Consider the following 20,093-nt stretch of genomic DNA (forward strand, 5'->3'; position numbering starts at 1 on the left):
TTGGTTCCAGGGGTACACGGGCAGCAGTGGTCTGGTCAGTGGAGGACTAGTGGAAGTATGGACCGCAGACAGGCTTCGAAGGCCTAACACAATAAAATGGGCTGGCTGTAGGCACTTTAAAATTGGTTCCAGGGGTACACGGGCAGCAGTGGTCTGGTCAGTGGAGGCCTAGTGGAAGTATGGACCGCAGACAGGCTTCGAAGGCCTAACACAATAAAATGGGCTGGCTGTAGGCACTTTAAAATTGGTTCCAGGGGTACACGGGCAGCAGTGGTCTGGTCAGTGGAGGCCTAGTGGAAGTATGGACCGCAGACAGGCTTCGAAGGCCTAACACAATAAAATGGGCTGACTGTAGGCACTTTAAAATTGGTTCCAGGGGTACACGGGCAGCAGTGGTCTGGTCAGTGGAGGACTAGTGGAAGTATGGACCGCAGACAGGCTTCGAAGGCCTAACACAATAAAATGGGCTGGCTGTAGGCACTTTAAAATTGGTTCCAGGGGTACACGGGCAGCAGTGGTCTGGTCAGTGGAGGCCTAGTGGAAGTATGGACCGCAGACAGGCTTCGAAGGCCTAACACAATAAAATGGGCTGGCTGTAGGCACTTTAAAATTGGTTCCAGGGGTACACGGGCAGCAGTGGTCTGGTCAGTGGAGGCCTAGTGGAAGGAGGGACCGCAGACAGGCTTCGAAGGCCTAACACAATAAAATGGGCTGGCTGTAGGCACTTTAAAATTGGTTCCAGGGGTACACGGGCAGCAGTGGTCTGGTCAGTGGAGGACTAGTGGAAGTATGGACCGCAGACAGGCTTCGAAGGCCTAACACAATAAAATGGGCTGGCTGTAGGCACTTTAAAATTGGTTCCAGGGGTACACGGGCAGCAGTGGTCTGGTCAGTGGAGGCCTAGTGGAAGGAGGGACCGCAGACAGGCTTCGAAGGCCTAACACAATAAAATGGGCTGGCTGTAGGCACTTTAAAATTGGTTCCAGGGGTACACGGGCAGCAGTGGTCTGGTCAGTGGAGGACTAGTGGAAGGAGGGAGCGCAGAAAGGCTTCAAAGGCCTAAAATAACAAACAATAGGCTCATGGCAGTTTTACAGCGGTTACATGGATACACGGGCAGGCAGCTTGGTGGTCAGTGGAGGAGTAGGGACCGCAGACAGGCTATCAAAGGCCTAAAATAACAAACAATAGGCTCATGGCAGTTTTACAGCGGTTACATGGATACACGGGCAGGCAGCTTGGTGCTGAGTGGAGGAGTAGTGCAAGGAGTGTCTGTCCCAGTACTCCCAAAATATAAATAGATGTTAATGTCTCGCAAAACAACCAAAACAAAAAAAAAGATGGCATACTTAGGTACAGGGGTGGGCTCATCTGCTGTGTTTCTGACATAGTAATTTGGCAGTAACTATTTAATGGTGCCAATATAGGACACAGACACAGACTACTTTAAGTTGCATCATAGATGTCTACAAATTTGTATTGTCAGTGCCAGACATTGAATGATGTCAGCGAATAGACTAAAGATTGGTGGAGCTGTGCGACATAATTTTGCACGTAGTAGAGCCCAGTTTGAGCTGGGGTAGGGGGGAACTCTCTTGAGGCCGGCGGGACCGCCCCAGGGCCACTCATGTTACAACGGTGTGTCTGACGTTGGGTGCGCACCACCACCGCCAGAGACACTACATTGTACTATGAGGGACCCAGTAGCAATGCCGTCAACCAAAAGCGAGCACACCCACCTCTTCAGACAAACAGCAGTCTCACGGGTGCTTGCGCCAAGTCGCGATACCACGGCCCCGTGTGGGGAGTTTGGCCATTTAGGGAGGTGTAAACATGTCGTATGCTGTACAATCTGCAGCAGCAAATTAGACATTAGAAAAGTAATTCACAGGCAAGAGCTTTTCATAGGAAAGCTAGGTGTCGGCCGGGCAAGGTGGGGCAAAAGATTTTGAAATCCAGTTGTGGTTCATTTTAATGAATGTTAGATCGTCAACATTTTGGGTAGCCAGACGAGTCCTTTTTTCGGTTAATATTGACCCTGCAGCACTGAATACTCTTTCTGATAGGACACTTGCTGCCGGGCAAGCAAGCTCCTGCAATGCATATTCTGCCAATTCTGGCCAGGTGTCTAATTTGGAGGCCCAGTAATCAAATGGGAATGACGGTTGAGGGAGAACATCGATAAGGGATGAAAAATAGTTAGTAACCATACTGGACAAATGTTGTCTCCTGTCACTTTCAATTGATGCAGCAGTACCTGTCCTGTCTGCGGTCATAGCAAAATCACTCCACAACCTGGTCAGAAAACCCCTCTGTCCAACGCCACTTCTGATGTGTGCACCCCTAACACTCCTAGTCTGCTGCCCCCTGGAGCTCGTGTGAGAACGATCACGTGCGCTGTGTGCTGGGAATGCCTGAAGCAAACGGTCAACAAGAGTTGATTGTTTGGTTGCTAATATTAGTTCCAAGTTCTCATGTGGCATAATATTTTGCAATTTGCCTTTATAGCGTGGATCAAGGAGGCAGGCCAACCAGTAATCGTCATCGTTCATCATTTTCGTAATGCGTGTGTCCCTTTGTAGGATACGTAAGGCATAATCCGCCATGTGGGCCAAAGTTCCACTTGTCAAATCTCCGGTTGTGATTGGTTGAGGGGCAGTTGCAGGCAAATCTACGTCACTTGTGTCCCTCAAAAAACCAGAACCCGGCCGTGACACGCAACCAATTTCCTGTGCCCCCGTGAAAGTTTCCGCATTAAAAATATACTCATCCCCATCATCCTCCTCGTCCTCCACCTCCTCTTCGCCCGCTACCTCGTCCTGTACACTGCCCTGACCAGACAATGGCTGACTGTCATCAAGGCTTCCCTCTTCCTCTGGTGCAGACGCCTGCTCCTTTATGTGCGTCAAACTTTGCATCAGCAGACGCATTAGGGGGATGCTCATGCTTATTACGGCGTTGTCTGCACTAACCAGCCGTGTGCATTCCTCAAAACACTGAAGGACTTGACACATGTCTTGTATCTTCGACCACTGCACACCTGACAACTCCATGTCTGCCATCCTACTGCCTGCCCGTGTATCCTCCCACAAATAAATAACAGCACGCCTCTGTTCGCACAGTCTCTGAAGCATGTGCAGTGTTGAGTTCCACCTTGTTGCAACGTCTATGATTAGGCGATGCTGGGGAAGGTTCAAAGACCGCTGATAGGTCTGCATACGGCTGGCGTGTACAGGCGAACGTCGGATATGTGAGCAAAGTGCACGCACTTTGAGGAGCAGGTCGGAGAACCCAGGATAAGTTTTCAATAAGCACTGCACCACCAGGTTTAAGGTGTGAGCCAGGCAAGGAATGTGTTTCAGTTGGGAAAGGGAGATGGCAGCCATGAAATTCCTTCCGTTATCACTCACTACCTTGCCTGCCTCAAGATCTACTGTGCCCAGCCACGACTGCGTTTCTTGTTGCAAGAACTCGGACAGAACTTCCGCGGTGTGTCTGTTGTCGCCCAAACACTTCATAGCCAATACAGCCTGCTGACGCTTGGCAGTAGCTGGCCCATAATGGGACAACTGGTGTGCAACAGTGTCATCTGCCGATGGAGTGGTTGGCCGACTGCGTTCTGTGGAAGAGCTGTAGCTTCTGCAGGAGGACGAGGAGGAGGAGGAGGGGGTGCGAACGCCTACAGCCAACTGTTTCCTAGACCGTGGGCTAGGCACAACTGTCCCTAAATTGATGTCGCCTGTGGACCCTGCATCCACCACATTCACCCAGTGTGCCGTGATGGACACATAACGTCCCTGGCCATGCCTACTGGTCCATGCATCTGTAGTCAGGTGCACCTTTGTACTCACAGATTGCCTGAGTGCATGGACGATGCGCTGTTTAACATGCTGGTGCAGGGCTGGGATGGCTTTTCTGGAAAAAAAGTGTCGACTGGGTAGCTCGTATCGTGGTTCAGCGTACTCCATCAGGGCTTTGAAAGCTTCGCTTTCAACTAACCGGTAGGGCATCATCTCTAACGAGATTAGTCTAGCTATGTGGGCGTTAAAACCCTGTGTACGCGGATGCGAGGATAAGTACTTCCTTTTTCTAACCAGAGTCTCATGTAGGGTGAGCTGGACTGGAGAGCTGTAGATCGTGGAACTTTCGGGTGTGCCGGTGGACATGGCAGACTGAGAGACGGTTGGAGACGGTATTGTTTCCGCCGGTGCCCTACATGCAATATTTCCTCCTACAAAACTGGTGATTCCCTGACCCTGACTGCTTTTGGCTGGCAAAGAAACCTGCACAGATACTGCCGGTGGTGCGGAAAATGGTGGCCTTACAGTGACGGAAGGGATGTTGCGTTGCTGACTAGCTTCATTGGCCGAGGGTGCTACAACCTTGAGGGACGTTTGGTAGTTAGTCCAGGCTTGAGAATGCATGGTGGTTAAGTGTCTATGCATGCAACTAGTATTTAGACTTTTCAGATTCTGACCTCTGCTTAAGCTAGTTGAACATTTTTGACAGATGACTTTGCGCTGATCAGTTGGATGTTGTTTAAAAAAATGCCAGACTGCACTCTTCCTAGACTCTGATCCCTTTTCAGGGATTGCAGACTGAGCTTTAACCGGATGGCAACGCTGTGCTCCAACAGGTTTTGGCTTTGACACGCGTTTTGGTCCAGATACGGGCCCGGCAGATGGAACCTGTTGCGATGTTGATGCCTGCTGCGGCCCCTCCTCCACCTCCGCTTCTGAACTACTGCCGCCTGCACCCTGTTCCCCCAATGGCTGCCAATCGGGGTCAATAACTGGGTCATCTATTACCTCCTCTTCGAGCTCGTGTGCAACTTCGTCTGTGTCACTGTGTCGGTCGGTGGTATAGCGTTCGTGGCGGGGCAACATAGTCTCATCAGGGTCTGATTGTGGATCTGTACCCTGAGAGGGCAATGTGGTGGTCTGAGTCAAAGGAGCAGCATAGTACTCTGGCTGTGGCTGTGCATCAGTGCACTCCATGTCAGAATATACTTGTAATGGGCATGGCCTGTTAAATGTTTCACTTTCTAAGCCAGGGACGGTATGTGTAAAGAGCTCCATGGAGTGACCCGTTGTGTCGCCTGCTGCATCCTTCTCTCTTGTTGTAGTTTTTGCTGAGGAGGACAAGGAAGCGACTTGTCCCTGACCGTGAACATCCACAAGCGACGCGCTGCTTTTACATTTACCAGTTTCGGAAGAGGAGGCAAAAGAGCTAGAGGCTGAGTCTGCAATGTAAGCCAAAACTTGCTGTTGCTGCTCCGCCTTTAAAAGCGGTTTTCCTACTCCCAGAAAAGAGAGCGTTCGAGGCCTTGTGTAGCCTGACGACGAAACTGGCTCCACAGCTCCAGACTTAGGTGGAATATTTTTATCCCCACGACCACCTGATGCTCCACTACCACTACCATCATTACCAGCTGACAATGAACGCCCACGACGACCTCTTGCACCAGACTTCCTCATTGTTTTAAAATCTTAACCAAAGTAACTTTATTTGTTGCTATCAAACAACTTACACGGTGAGCTATAACTTCAGTATGATTTCAATATCCCTTAACAGGTTGGTGAGACCACAAGGAAAATCAGGCACAATGTTACACACTCTGTTTTCTGTGGCACAAAATCACAGAGATGACACACACGCAGGACTGTCACTCAAGCACTAATGTCAATATTAATCTCCCACCTAATTTATTTATTTTTTTTTCTCAGGGAGACTTTAGAAACCAAATAATATTAAAAAAAAAAAAAAAAAAGGCTTTCTATGGCCCACAATTAGAGAGAGAGAGGTGGCACAACCAGGAGTCAAGACTGGCGCACAAGCTGAAAGGGCAATATTACTCTCCCACTGTTTTTTATGTTTTTTTTGTTTTTTTCAGGGAGACTTTAGAAACCAAATAATATTAAAAAAACCAAAAAAAAAAAAGGCTTTCTATGGCCCACTGAATGAGAGGGAGAGAGGTGGCACACCCAGGAGTCAAGACTGGCACACAAGCTGAAAGGGCAATATTACTCTCCCACTGTTTTTTTATGTATTTTTTGTTTTTTCAGGGAGACTTTAGAAACCCAATAATATTTAAAAAAAAAAATAAATAGGCTTTCTATGGCCCACTGAATGAGAGGGAGAGAGGTGGCACACCCAGGAGTCAAGACTGGCACACAAGCTGAAAGGGCAATATTACTCTCCCACTGTTTTTTTATGTATTTTTTGTTTTTTCAGGGAGACTTTAGAAACCCAATAATATTTAAAAAAATAAATAAATAGGCTTTCTATGGCCCACTGAATGAGAGGGAGAGAGGTGGCACACCCAGGAGTCAAGACTGGCACACAAGCTGAAAGGGCAATATTACTCTCCCACTGTTTTTTTAGGTTTTTTTTTTTTTTCAGGGAGACTTTAGAAACCAAATAATATTAAAAAAAAAAAAAAAAAAAAAAAAATAGGCTTGCTATAGCCCACTGAATGAGAGATAGCACACACAGCAGTGGCACACAAGCCCTTACTGAGGCCAATATTTTTCTCCCACTGATTGATGTAGTGTTTTTGTGTTGAGGTAGAATTTAGAACACAAATCACGGAAAAAATAAATAGGCTTTCTATGGCCCACTGAATGAAAGGGAGAGAGGTGGCACACCCAGGAGTCAAGACTGGCACACAAGCTGAAAGGGCAATATTACTCTCCCACTGTTTTTTTATGTATTTTTTGTTTTTTCAGGGAGACTTTAGAAACCCAATAATATTTTAAAAAAAAAATAAATAGGCTTTCTATGGCCCACTGAATGAGAGGGAGAGAGGTGGCACACCCAGGAGTCAAGACTGGCACACAAGCTGAAAGGGCAATATTACTCTCCCACTGTTTTTTTAGGTTTTTTTTTTTTTTTCAGGGAGAATTAGAAACCAAATAATATTAAAAAAAAAAAAAATAGGCTTTCTATGGCCCACTGAATGAAAGGGAGAGAGGTGGCACACCCAGGAGTCAAGACTGGCACACAAGCTGAAAGGGCAATATTACTCTCCCACTGTTTTTTTATGTATTTTTTGTTTTTTCAGGGAGACTTTAGAAACCCAATAATATTTAAAAAAAAAAATAAATAGGCTTTCTATGGCCCACTGAATGAGAGGGAGAGAGGTGGCACACCCAGGAGTCAAGACTGGCACACAAGCTGAAAGGGCAATATTACTCTCCCACTGTTTTTTTAGGTTTTTTTTTTTTTTCAGGGAGACTTTAGAAACCAAATAATATTAAAAAAAAAAAAAAAAAAAAAAAAATAGGCTTGCTATAGCCCACTGAATGAGAGATAGCACACACAGCAGTGGCACACAAGCCCTTACTGAGGCCAATATTTTTCTCCCACTGATTGATGTAGTGTTTTTGTGTTGAGGTAGAATTTAGAACACAAATCACGGAAAAAATAAATAGGCTTTCTATGGCCCACTGAATGAAAGGGAGAGAGGTGGCACACCCAGGAGTCAAGACTGGCACACAAGCTGAAAGGGCAATATTACTCTCCCACTGTTTTTTTATGTATTTTTTGTTTTTTCAGGGAGACTTTAGAAACCCAATAATATTTAAAAAAAAAAATAAATAGGCTTTCTATGGCCCACTGAATGAGAGGGAGAGAGGTGGCACACCCAGGAGTCAAGACTGGCACACAAGCTGAAAGGGCAATATTACTCTCCCACTGTTTTTTTAGGTTTTTTTTTTTTTTTCAGGGAGAATTAGAAACCAAATAATATTAAAAAAAAAAAAATAGGCTTTCTATGGCCCACTGAATGAAAGGGAGAGAGGTGGCACACCCAGGAGTCAAGACTGGCACACAAGCTGAAAGGGCAATATTACTCTCCCACTGTTTTTTTATGTATTTTTTGTTTTTTTCAGGGAGACTTTAGAAACCCAATAATATTTTAAAAAAAAAATAAATAGGCTTTCTATGGCCCACTGAATGAGAGGGAGAGAGGTGGCACACCCAGGAGTCAAGACTGGCACACAAGCTGAAAGGGCAATATTACTCTCCCACTGTTTTTTTAGGTTTTTTTTTTTTTTCAGGGAGACTTTTGAAACCAAATAATATTAAAAAAAAAAAAAAAAAAAAAATATAGGCTTGCTATAGCCCACTGAATGAGAGATAGCGCACACACAGCAGTGGCACACAAGCCCTGACTGAGGCCAATATTTTTCTCCCACTGATTGATGTAGTGTTTCTGTGTTGAGGTAGATTTTAGAACACAAATCACGGAAAAAATAAATAGGCTTTCTATGGCCCACTCAGTGAGAGATGGCACACACAGGGATGGCACTGTAGCAGAAATGCCAATCTTAATCTCCCACAAAAAAAAAACAAAAAAAAAAAAAAAACTGTCCTACAATTACTATCTCCCTGCAGTAATGTAAGCCAGGTATGGCAGGCAGCAATAGGAGTGGACTGATGCACAAATTAAATAAAAAGTGTGGACAAACAAAAAAGATAGCTGTGCAGAAAGGAAGGAACAAGAGGATATGTGCTTTGAAAAAAGCAGTTGGTTTCCACAGTGGCGTACACACAGCAATACAGCTATCACGGAGCCTTCTAGGGCAGCCCAATGAGCTACAGCGCTGAGGGGAAAAAAAAAAAAAAATAGCTTCCACTGTTCCTGCACACCGAAGGTGGTGTTGGACAGTGGAAATCGCTGCAGCACAAGCGGTTTGGTGGTTAGTGGACCCTGCCTAACGCTCTCCCTGCTTCTGATGAAGCGGCAGCAACCTGTCCCTAAGCTCAGATCAGCAGCAGTAAGATGGCGGTCGGCGGGAACGCCCCTTTATAGCCCCTGTGACGCCGCAGACAGCAAGCCAATCACTGCAATGCCCTTCTCTAAGATGGTGGGGACCAGGATCTATGTCATCACGCTGCCCACACTCTGCGTTCACCTTCATTGGCTGAGAAATGGCGCTTTTCGCGTCATTGAAACGCGACTTTGGCGCGAAAGTCGCGTACCGCATGGCCGACAAGCACAGGGGTCGGATCGGGTTTCATGAGACGCCGACTTAGCCAAAAGTCGGCGACTTTTGAAAATGATCGACCCGTTTCGCTCAACCCTAGGTGCCACAGATAAAGTCATCTTCTTTCAGAAGAGACTATAAGCAAACTTAGGCCGGGGTCACACTCGCGAGTGCAATGCGAGAAACCCACACCTCAATACCCGGCACTCTGGACCGCCTCCATAGAAGTACATGCTGCCGCATGCTCCGGTCCCGAGTGCTGGCGGCAGTGCCGGGTATTGAGGCACGAGTTTCTCACATTGCACTCGCAAGTGTGACCCCGGCCTTATTGTGAATACATCATGAAATAGACTCGTTCAGTGCATTCCCTTCATGAACGCTTTTTGGCAGCAAAAAACATAGTGGACCCATTTCATCATTTTTTAAATTTTTTTTATAAGTCGCTTTTCTTTTTTTATCTTATGGTATTTGTTGGTGTTTTTTGCAGATGATGATTCTTGAAAGCAGTGCACGCAGTTCATGAATTGTGCGCAAAATAATAAATGTTCTTTGTTTTTGTCTTTAAACTTTTTTCAGCTTCCAAAAAGTTGCTTGCTTCATTATAATGTTGCATAATTAGCAAATAGTGGACGTGATTGGCACCACATGCTTGTCCCAATATTGGATGTGTGCAGTGGCTGCCTGCAATGTATATATACTAATTTGGTTCATAAAGACCAAAGAAGCACCTGCTGCATTTTTTTCCCACACAGATCATTAGTACATGTTGAAAATTGGTTGTGTGTCTTGGAATACTGGCTATAGTGGATGCACGGGCAGTCCTTTGTGCACATGGACGGCACACATCCATATACTACTGTATGCTTGCCTGAATCAGCCTATTGAGAGCTTATCTACGGTACTTAGCTGGTAATGCATGACCGCGTATGGCAAATACGGGTTTCTTCCCTTGTCACATACACCCATTCTGCAACCAACACCTATAAAACATCATACCCCCTTATGAAATAAAAACATTACTCATCGATTCTTTGGATAATATTGGCCACAGCGGCCAGTTTTATTAACAAACAATAACATATACCAAATGCATATCAATAATTTGATATAAACTCTAACATGAGGGGAGGGTTCTTGGAGCTAAAAAATCTGGCTTACATTTTGGCAATAACCAACGGACTTCAACCACCATGTTACCCTCAGCCGTAAACCACCAGCTCGAGGGTACCAAACAACCCATTCAGGGAAGACTAGCCACCAAAGCTCCCAGGGTAATACCCCGTCCAGAGCCCATAGCCAAATGCCAGATCAACCCCACCTCAATTAAACTGTCCGGAATGTACTCACAATTCCTTCCCCGACGTATCAGCTCCAAGAACCCCACCCCCCACCCACTTAGCCAATGTGACGAGGTACAGTTCCATTCCCACCTTTAAAGACCCCATATCATGAAAAAATTGTCCCGAACTAAAAGACACGCAAACATACCTCCACCCCGCCATTGTCCAACACATAAGGGAGGGTGGGTGGTTGCTTCCTCTCAGGTTTTCTAAATGAAGGTGGCGATTTTCCGGCACTTTTTTACAACTACCCCCTTAAACCCGCCCCTACAAATGCTCCCTCTTCACCTCCACCAATCACTTTTAAATCTGTAAAAAGCCTTTTTTGAAACCCTCCCATAGCCAACAGCAGTCATGGGGGCTTCCATTTAGCTTTGCCCATTCCAGCCCCCATCTTTACAGTGGGGAAAATAAGTATTTGATACACTGTCGATTTTCTAAGTTTTCCCACCTATAAAGAATGGAGCGGTCTGTAATTTTTATCATAGGTATACATCAACTGCGTGACAAAATCTAAAAAAAACAAAAAAAAACCCAGAAAACCACATTGTATGATTTTTACATAATTAATTTGATTTTATTTGATAATTGATTTTATTACACAAAATAAGTATTTGATTCAACAGTTTGCACAAACTGCAGCAGGGATTTTGTCCCACTCTTCCATACAGACCTTCTCCAGATCTTTGAGGTTTTGGGGCTGTCGCTGGTCAACTTTGGAGGGAGATGAAACTCAATGATTTTGTATTGGGTTCAGGTCTGAAGACTGGCTAGGCCACTCCTTAGTTGCCCTGGCTTTGTGTCTCAGATCATTGTAAAGGCCCCGTCTCACATAGCGAGATCGCTAGCGAGATCGCTGCTGAGTCACAAGTTTTGTGACGCAACAGCGACCTCAGTAGCGATCTCGCTATGTGTGACACGTACCAGCGATCAGGCCCCTGCTGCGAGATCGCTGGTCGTGTCAGAATGGCCTGGACCTTTTTTTGGTCGTTGAGGTCCCGCTGACATCGCTGAATCGGTGTGTGTGACACCGATCCAGCGATGTCTTCACTGGTAACCAGGGTAAACATCGGGTTACTAAGCGCAGGGCCGCGCTTAGTAACCCGATGTTTACCCTGGTTACCAGCGTAAATGTAAAAAAAAACAAACAGTACATACTCACCATCTGTTGCCCGTCAGGTCCCTTGGCGTCTGCTTCCTGCTCTGACTGCCGCCGTAAAGTGAGAGCGCAGCAGTGACGTCACCGCTGCGCTCTGCTCTCACTGTACGGCGGCACACAGTCAGAGCGGGAAGCGGACGGCAAGGGACCTGACGGGCAACAGATGGTGAGTATGTACTGTTTGTTTTTTTTTACATTTACGCTGGTAACCAGGGTAAACATTGGGTTACTAAGCGCGGCCCTGCACTTAGTAACCCGATGTTTACCCTGGTTACCCGGGTGCTGCAGGGGGACTTCGGCATCGTTGAAGACAGTTTCAACGATGCCGAAGTCGTTCCCCTAATCGTTGGTCGCTGGAGAGAGCTGTCTGTGTGACAGCTCCCCAGCGACCACACAGCGACCACACAGCGACGCTGCAGCGATCAGCATCGTTGTCTGTATCGCTGCAGCGTCGCTGTGTGAGACGGGGCCTTAATACTGGAAGACCCAGCCACGACCCATCTTCAGTGCTCCTCTACTGATGCTCCAATGCTGATGTGGATAGATGTGGATATCACTGGCCTCTAATCACCTTATGAGCATATATACCTCTCATGAATATACCAGCCTCCTGATAAACCATCCAAAGAGAAACACGTCGAGGCAGAGGCATAGAAGCATCTGATATCTATCCACATCAGCATGACAAGTAACCTTTATCTTTGTTTACCTTGTGTAACCCAGCTTCCAGTCCCCACCTTTATCCTAGTTGTTCATTGTCTGGCCTAGGTTCCCTGCATCTAATTAAGCACAGGGCCTGCAGCGTAAGTGAGGGACAGCCATCGTGGAGTGGGAGTGCCAAACATCGCTTATTAGGGTACCAAGCTCTGCTGGCAGGTAGAGATGACATTGGACACGGATACTTATTTTGTGTAATAAAATCAATTATCAAATAAAATCAAATTAATTATGTTTCCTGGGCCATGTGTGGTTGTACCTGGGATTTTTTCTAATAGAGTTTATCTAGGCCTTTATGTCCCCCTGCCTTTCACAGGCCTGCGGTAGGGAGGAGGAGACAAAACAGTGCCTCTCTTTTGGAACATATGTTTGACTGTATAAAGTATTCGACATATCTGAGCAGTCATATATTAAATACATTCTTTATATTGTTAGTTAGTCCATCACAATTTTTGTGCACTTGGGTTTTCTTTTGGTGTTGTTGTTTTTGTGATTGTTTAAAAAAAGTGTATTTATAGACAAAAAAACCCTTTGAAAAACTAAAGGCGTTCTTATACATCTTATACAGGTGTAGATATTTCAGCGATTATATAATTTGTTTGATAAGGACTTGCAGAAAAACATGTGCATATTGTGGCAGTAACCATATGTGCCCTTACATTAGGGTGGTATTATTTGTCGCAGGTTTTTTTTGTTTGGTTCTTCCTGGTGTTTGCAAAAAAGACTGCAGCCATATATTAGCTGAAATGGATATATCAAATGCACTACAGATAGTGATAATCTGTCAGGCACTTTTACTCATTTTATTTTTTGAGGTTTTTATTTTCTTCAGAATGAAGCCTGCTCATGGTGTGTGTGGCATTTATTTCATGAGCTTTCGTCTGAGTGTCTCAGTCAAGCTATATAACGTCATATTGCAGACTGTGATTGTATGTATGACTCGTGTGTATTGTGCTTGTTGCAGGTAGTCGGCAGTGCATGGTGCTTACTGCTCGGGTGCACCCAGGTGAGAGCAATGCCAGCTGGGTGATGAAGGGAACATTGGAGTTTCTTACCAGCAGTGACCCTATTGCACAGATCCTCAGAGAAATGTTCATTTTCAAGATTGTTCCAATGCTGAACCCAGATGGCGTCATCAATGGAAAGTAAGGAGAAAGTGCTGATATGTTCTTGTATATGATCTGTGTGTTATCCTTTATGCATTACATCTCTGAATTCATCCTCTAATGAAACAACTCAATTAGATCTACTATATTGCTATCTATTAACATCAAGTAGTGAGAGCAGAAAATGATCACCTTCCACTGAAAAATGTATTTTATTGTATTCATTTGTAAGCTGCCGGCAGGTAGACAGTTGGTGGACAGTTACACGCACCCTCATCTGAGATTTAGGAGTGACTATAGAACCTGAGAGGTATGGTCACTCCTGTGCAAGAGGGGTCAAGTCCTCTATCTCTGAAGAGACCATTTGCATAACAAGAACATGCAGGATTTCTGGTAGGAACTGAAGTCAATTAATATTATACAATAGAAGCTAATATGAAGGCTAAAAAGAAGCCAAAACACCCAGTGGCATCTTTTTGAGCATTTTGTAAATGTTATGGCCTCAAAAAACACAAATGTTTTATTCATTGTGTAACACCCCTATGACCCCTTAACCCTCGGGCCATTTTCCGTTTTTGCGTTTTCGTTTTTTGCTCCCCATTTTCCCAGAGCCATAACTTTTTTTATTTTTTGGTCAAAATAGCCATGTGAGGGCTTGTTTTTTGCAGGACAAGTTGTACTTTTGAACGACACCATTGGTTTTGACATTTCGTGTGCTGGAAAACGGGAACACGGGAAAAAAATTCCAAGTATGGTGAAATTGCAAAAAAGTGCAATTCCATCATTTGTTTTTTTCACCATGTTCGACAAATGCTAAAACTGACCTGCCATTATGATTCTTCAGGTCACTACTAGTTCATAGACACCAAACATGCAAAACGTCTCCAACTAAACATGACTCAAAGTAATGCATTTGTATGCCAATAGGGCCCAAGAAAAAATGGAGTAGCGTAGACTCAAAAAACTAAGTATAAAATGCAGGAGAAGATGAGTGAAGGCTACACAAAAATCTCAATTTTATTTATATACAAAAAGACAGAATTTAGGACAAGCAACATCATAATGAAGTAAGATCAGATACATAAAAGGAGGTGCCCAAAGATAAAAAAAAAAGTTGGCCGGTAAGGCCCTTCCCAGTTGCCTCAGTGTCTGCACACCATGCTTCCCCTACAAAGATTATAATTGCTAAACGGATTTTTTATAAATATATGTAAAAAAAAAATCCCCCTTCCCCCCCAAAGAAGCTGAAAAATAATGATGACTTAGATAAAAAAAACACATAGATCTTTATTTTAAACACTATTATTCATATTTTCTCTGCAGCAAACGCTGCTGCAGGGAACATATGAATCGTGGCTTCAGCACGATGCAGGGTACCACACGCGTGGGTACCACACGCTCCGTGTGGTACCCACTCGCCATACGGGCGGCCTACGTGAGTTCCCAGGCACACGGACACGGATAACTCCGGTACCGATTTATTCCGGTACCGGAATTATCTGGACGTGTGGGACAGCCCTAAAGCTTCTTCCACTTGAAAAATGAACATTTTTTACTGCAGGAAAAAGACAGTGTGAGCATATCCTTAGACTACACTCCCAAAATGAACTTTTGGTGCATTTTTGATGCATTTTTGATGCTGCATATTTTTGTGGTGTGTTACAGTTCCAGCAATGTGGATGGGATTTATAGAAATCTCATGCCTTCTATGCTTTTTTACTCAGCGTAAAGTGTCCTGTGGTGCGTGTTTCATATCTGCAGCATGGTAGACCACGGTCACATGTTCAGGATTTGCTCAGTTTTTTACCTCAGCATTTGTAAGACAAAACCAGGAGCGGGTGATAAATACAGAAGTGGGGACGAGTTTCTATTAGGGTATGTGTCCACGTTCAGGAAACGCAGCGTCCAGATGTTACAGCATAGTGGAGGGGATTTAATGAAATCCCGTCTCCACTGTGCAGTAAAAAACGCATGCGTTTTTCCCATGAAAACGCACATGCGGTGCGTTTTTCCAGAACGCAGCATGTTGCTACAATGAGCAAAACACGCAGGAACACCGCAGGTGACCTGCCAGTGACCTCAGGTGCATTTTTGGTCAGGATTTTACCTGCAAAAAATCCTGACCACAGCTTGAAGCAAACCTGAACGTGGACACATACCCTTAGGGTGCGTGTCCACGTTCAGGATGGCCGGCGGTATCGTCGGAGCGGCTAAGCCGCTCGGCGCTAAGCCCCGCCCCCTTCTGGGACGCGATGATGCCGGATGTGTTCACTGTACACATCCGGGATCATCGCACCCCACGCATAGGGCCCTGTGTTATTCCTTGCGACGACGCAGCGTCACCGCAAGGAACACGGACATGCTGCGATCTGAAAAGACGTGCAGCATGTCCGGAGTCGCAGGTCCACCGCGTGCGTGTTTCCACGCATAGTGGACACGGGATTTCAAAAAATCCCCTCCACTATGCTGGAACATCTGGACACTGCGTGTTTGACGCTGCGGCCCCACGCAGCGTCAAATACGCAGCGTTAACTGACCGTGGACACATACCCTTACTGTTCCACTCCTGGTTTTGGCTTACAAATATTGAGGTAAAAAACGTAAATACTCAACAACAAAAGGACACGCAGTGCGTTTCCACAGTGGAAATTCTTCAAAAACGCATGTAATCCACATCTAAGTATGTCAATAAAGTTTTATCAAAACCAAATACCAGGAAGCATCAAAAACAAAGCAGCTTTATTTAAAAACTGACACACCAAACAGAAACAAAAAAAGCAGCGTCAAAAATGCGATGAAAAATAAATGAAAAAACGCAAGTAACCTAATTTACATAATAGGTGCAGAAATTCTGTAGCACCAAAAATCACTAAAAGCTATTAGTGGGAACGGAGCCTAAGGAATCGTGGCCATGATCAGAAATATTAATGCACTCTGTCAAAAATAGGTGATTATGGGCTTGTTCACACTTTGCAGATTTTGCTGCGGATTTTTCCGCAGCGCATTTGGAAAAACCGCAGTGCAAAACCGCTGCGGTTTTCACTGCGGATTTTCTTGCGGTTTCTTCTGCGGATTCCTCTGCGGGTTTTCAACAGCACTTTCCTATTGGTGCATGTTGAAAACCGCTGCGGAATCCGCAGAAAGAAGTGACATGCTCCTTCTTTTTTTCCGCAGCAATTCCGCGCGTTTTTTTCTGTGATTTTCCGCAATGTGGGCACAGCGGTTTTTGTTTTCCATAGGGTAACATTGTACTGTACCCTGCATGGAAAACTGCTGCGGATCCGCAGCAAAAACCGCAAAGTGTGAACATAGCCTAAAACTTCCAACTCAAGATATAATAGCTTTTTCCATAGGGGTGTTGGATAAATGGTGTGAGGGATTCGTCTTAAATATAGCACAATTTGGGGCTGATTAGCTGATGACATCCATTCATACCACAAATTTATCCTTCCTTCTAGCCTTGACACTGGTATCGGCCCCCTCACTTCCCACTCCCACACGCACCTTGCACAGTGCCCCTTTGTACCTCGCTCCACTTGGGTGATATGACCTGAGACTCTCCTCACTTCATTGTTCATCCTGGACTCTGCCGCTTCTGGATTCCGCTGACAAGAGCGATATGGCTTCAGCCATCGGTACTGGCTTCCAGGCAGCGCGCATGCGCAATTCAGTAACCTCTGCGACTTCCTGTCCAACACATTACCAACGCTATGCGTTTTAGCTCGGGAACAGGAAGTCAAATTTCTTGCAGGAGGTAACATAATGACCACATGAGTCGACACACAATGGCCACCACTTTCACCAGCCAATCAGCCCCAAATAGTGCTATATTTAAGGCCGGTTTCACACGTCAGTGATTCCGGTACATGAGGTGTCAGTTTCCTCACGTACCGGAGCCACTGACACACGTAGACACATTGAAATCAACGCATCTGTGCAGATGTCATTGATTTTTTGCGGACCGTGTCTCCGTGTGCCAAACACGGAGACATATCAGTGTTCGTGGGAGCGCACGGATTACACGGACCCATTAAAGTCAATGGGTCCGTGTAAAACACGTACCCTACTGTTGTGAACTCTGTGTTCAGGCTCCCTCTTGTGGTCACTGGTGGTATGGTGTGACTTTTGCTTTGGGCTCCCCCTGGTGGCTTGGCCTGTTATCCTGCTGGTCTCTGGCTATCAGCTGGTTCGTTATCCTCTGGGAGGTTCCTATAGAGCTCTGTTTTACTTCCACTTGTTGCCGGCTGTCGATGTAATCAGTGCTACTCAGATTCCTTCTGACTACCTTGCTCCCAGTCCATCCAGGATAAGCTAAGTTTTGTTTGCTCATTTTTTGATCAGCAGTGTTTATCATGTTTTCTGTTCCAGCTTGCTAAAATGTAATTCCCTCGCTTGCTGGTTGCTCTAGTGGGCTGAGTTTCTCCCCACACACCGTTAGTTGGTGTGTGGGTTCTTGAAATCTCAGGATGGATATTTTGTAAGGGTTTTTTATTGATCGCATAGACCCCTGCTCTATTTTCTGCTTTCTAGTACTAGTGGGCCTCTTTTGCTGAATCTGATTTCATCCCTATGTATGTGCCATCTTCTTAGTTCACCGTTAATATTTGTTGGGGGCTTCTATATCTTTGGGGATTATTTCTCTGGAGGCAAGCGAGGTCTTTCTTTCTCTTTAGGGGTAGCTAGTTCCTCAGGCTGGTTCGAGATGTCTAGGAATTTTTTAGGCACGTTCACCGGCTACCTCTAGTTGTTTTGGATAGGTTCAGATTTGCGATCAGTCCAGTTACCATCTCCCTAGAGCTCGTCCTTAGTTTAATCACTTGCTGATCTATTTGTGATCCTCAGCCACTAGGGATCATAACACCCTACACGGACGTTGTCCGTGTGCAGTCCGTGTGCCGTGCAGGAGACAGCGCTACAGTAAGCGCTGTCCCCCCCACATGGTGCTGAAGCCGCCATTCATATCTTCTCTGCAGCAGCGTATGCTGTAGAGAAGATATGAATAATCCTTTTTTTTGTTTGTTTCTTGTGTTTAACATAAAGATCCCTGTCCCCACCCCCCTCCCACTCCCTGTGCACCCGCCCGCTGTTATTAAAATACTCACCCGCCTACCTCACAGTGTCCTGTCCTGGCCGCAGCTTCTCCTGTATGCGGTCACGTGGGGCCGCCCATTACAGAAATGAATATGCAGCTCCACCCCTATGGGAGGTGGAGCCGCATATTCATGACTGTAATCGGCGGCCCCACGTGACCGCTCATACAGTAGAAGGTGCGGCCAGGACAGGACACTGCGAGGGAGCCGGGTGAGTATTTTAATAACAGCGGGCGGGCGCACAGGGGGTGGGAGAGGGGTGGGGACAGGGATCTTTATGTTAAGATATGAATGGCGGCTTCAGAACCACGTGAGGGGACAGCGCTCATCTCTAGCGCTGTCTCCTGCACGGTGCATGTGGTACCCAGTCGGCACACGGGCAGCAAACGTGTGCAGCACGTGTGCCACAGAAACGCACGGGCACACGGACACGGATAATTCCGGTACCGATTTTTCCGGTACTGGAATTATCTGGACGTGTGGGACAGGCCTAAGAAGCATCCCTCACACCATTTATCCAACACCCCCTCTGGAAGAAGCTAAGGTGAAATGGCGTCATTGGGGTGGCAGCTCAAGCATACAGGAGTCCTTTACTTTGGCAGTAAGCTATAATGAATATCAATTATACACCATATTATTTCCCATTTCTGTACTTGTCATAGCCATATACCAACTACATGAGAGTGATCCTTATATGTTGCTCCCTGCACTTCAAGGTACTTACTTACCACTACAGAACGCAGGACCCCATCCTGATCTGCAATCACCAAATTGCACCTGGCATTTTCATTTACTACAATCCTATATATACTAAAATCTGAAAATTTCTCAGCACTACTTGCACTTTTCTATATTAAATAATCATGGGGATTTTAAATATTAATTATTGCCTTACTATATGCTTTTGGACTACTAAGTATGATATATACATTTTTGCTTCCTATTCTCTGGGCTGCTTGCAGAGAAACCTATATTGCTTATTATTATTTTTTTAACCCTTTTATATTGTTGTTGCTAGTAAATACATTTTGACTATTTTAAAAGAACAATTGACTATCGACCGTCATGTACAGAGATCCAAGATCTCTGGACGTGTTACATGAGCAGAAATAGCAGCGTTTTAGACACAGTGTATTTTTGCTGCTTTTTACATTGCAAGCACAGTGGATGAGCTTTATAGAAATCCCATTCCCACTGTGCTCCTCTTTAACGCTGCGTAAAATCATCCACGATGCAAGTTTACGAGCCGCAGCATGTGAATTTCTGCGCATTTTCAGCAATAGCATGTCATTACGTGCGGTAAATCCGCATGTACATAAACACAAGTGCAGTAAATTAGAAAGCAGCGTTGTGAACTTAGCAAAAATATGCTGCTTCCAAAACGCTACTATTCCTGATCATGGGCGCATAGCCTAAAAGTTTTTACACACGGTGTCTTTTAGACATCGACATATCAGCATTAATTTTGAAGCAGAAGATTCTTCAGTAAAATGTCTGTATTTCCTGAAATATCTTTTTTGATGTCTTCTAAAGCCACGGTCACACTAGCAGTATTTGGTCAGTATTTTACATCACTATTTGTAGGCCAAAGCCGGGGCAAAACCATCTTTTTTTTTTTAGCTTTTTTTTTGGGGGGTTGGGGGGGTGCGGACTACCTGTGTTATCTGTCTACATTACATGTTTAATAAAGT

The 20,093-nt window shown here is 45.3% G+C and overlaps 1 protein-coding gene across 1 annotated transcript in view; it reads left to right on the top strand.

The window, feature by feature from the left end:
• AGBL1 (AGBL carboxypeptidase 1) overlaps positions 1 to 20,093 on the top strand; it is a 797,337-nt gene that overhangs the window by 440,691 nt on the left and 336,553 nt on the right. Inside the window, exon 18 of the mRNA XM_077262682.1 lies at positions 13,171 to 13,351. Coding sequence (XP_077118797.1) covers positions 13,171 to 13,351 — 181 coding nt within the window. The remainder of the gene's footprint in view (positions 1 to 13,170; positions 13,352 to 20,093) is intronic.

The sequence above is a fragment of the Ranitomeya variabilis genome, chromosome 5, assembly GCF_051348905.1.
Source record: "Ranitomeya variabilis isolate aRanVar5 chromosome 5, aRanVar5.hap1, whole genome shotgun sequence".
Lineage (NCBI taxonomy): Eukaryota > Metazoa > Chordata > Amphibia > Anura > Dendrobatidae > Ranitomeya > Ranitomeya variabilis.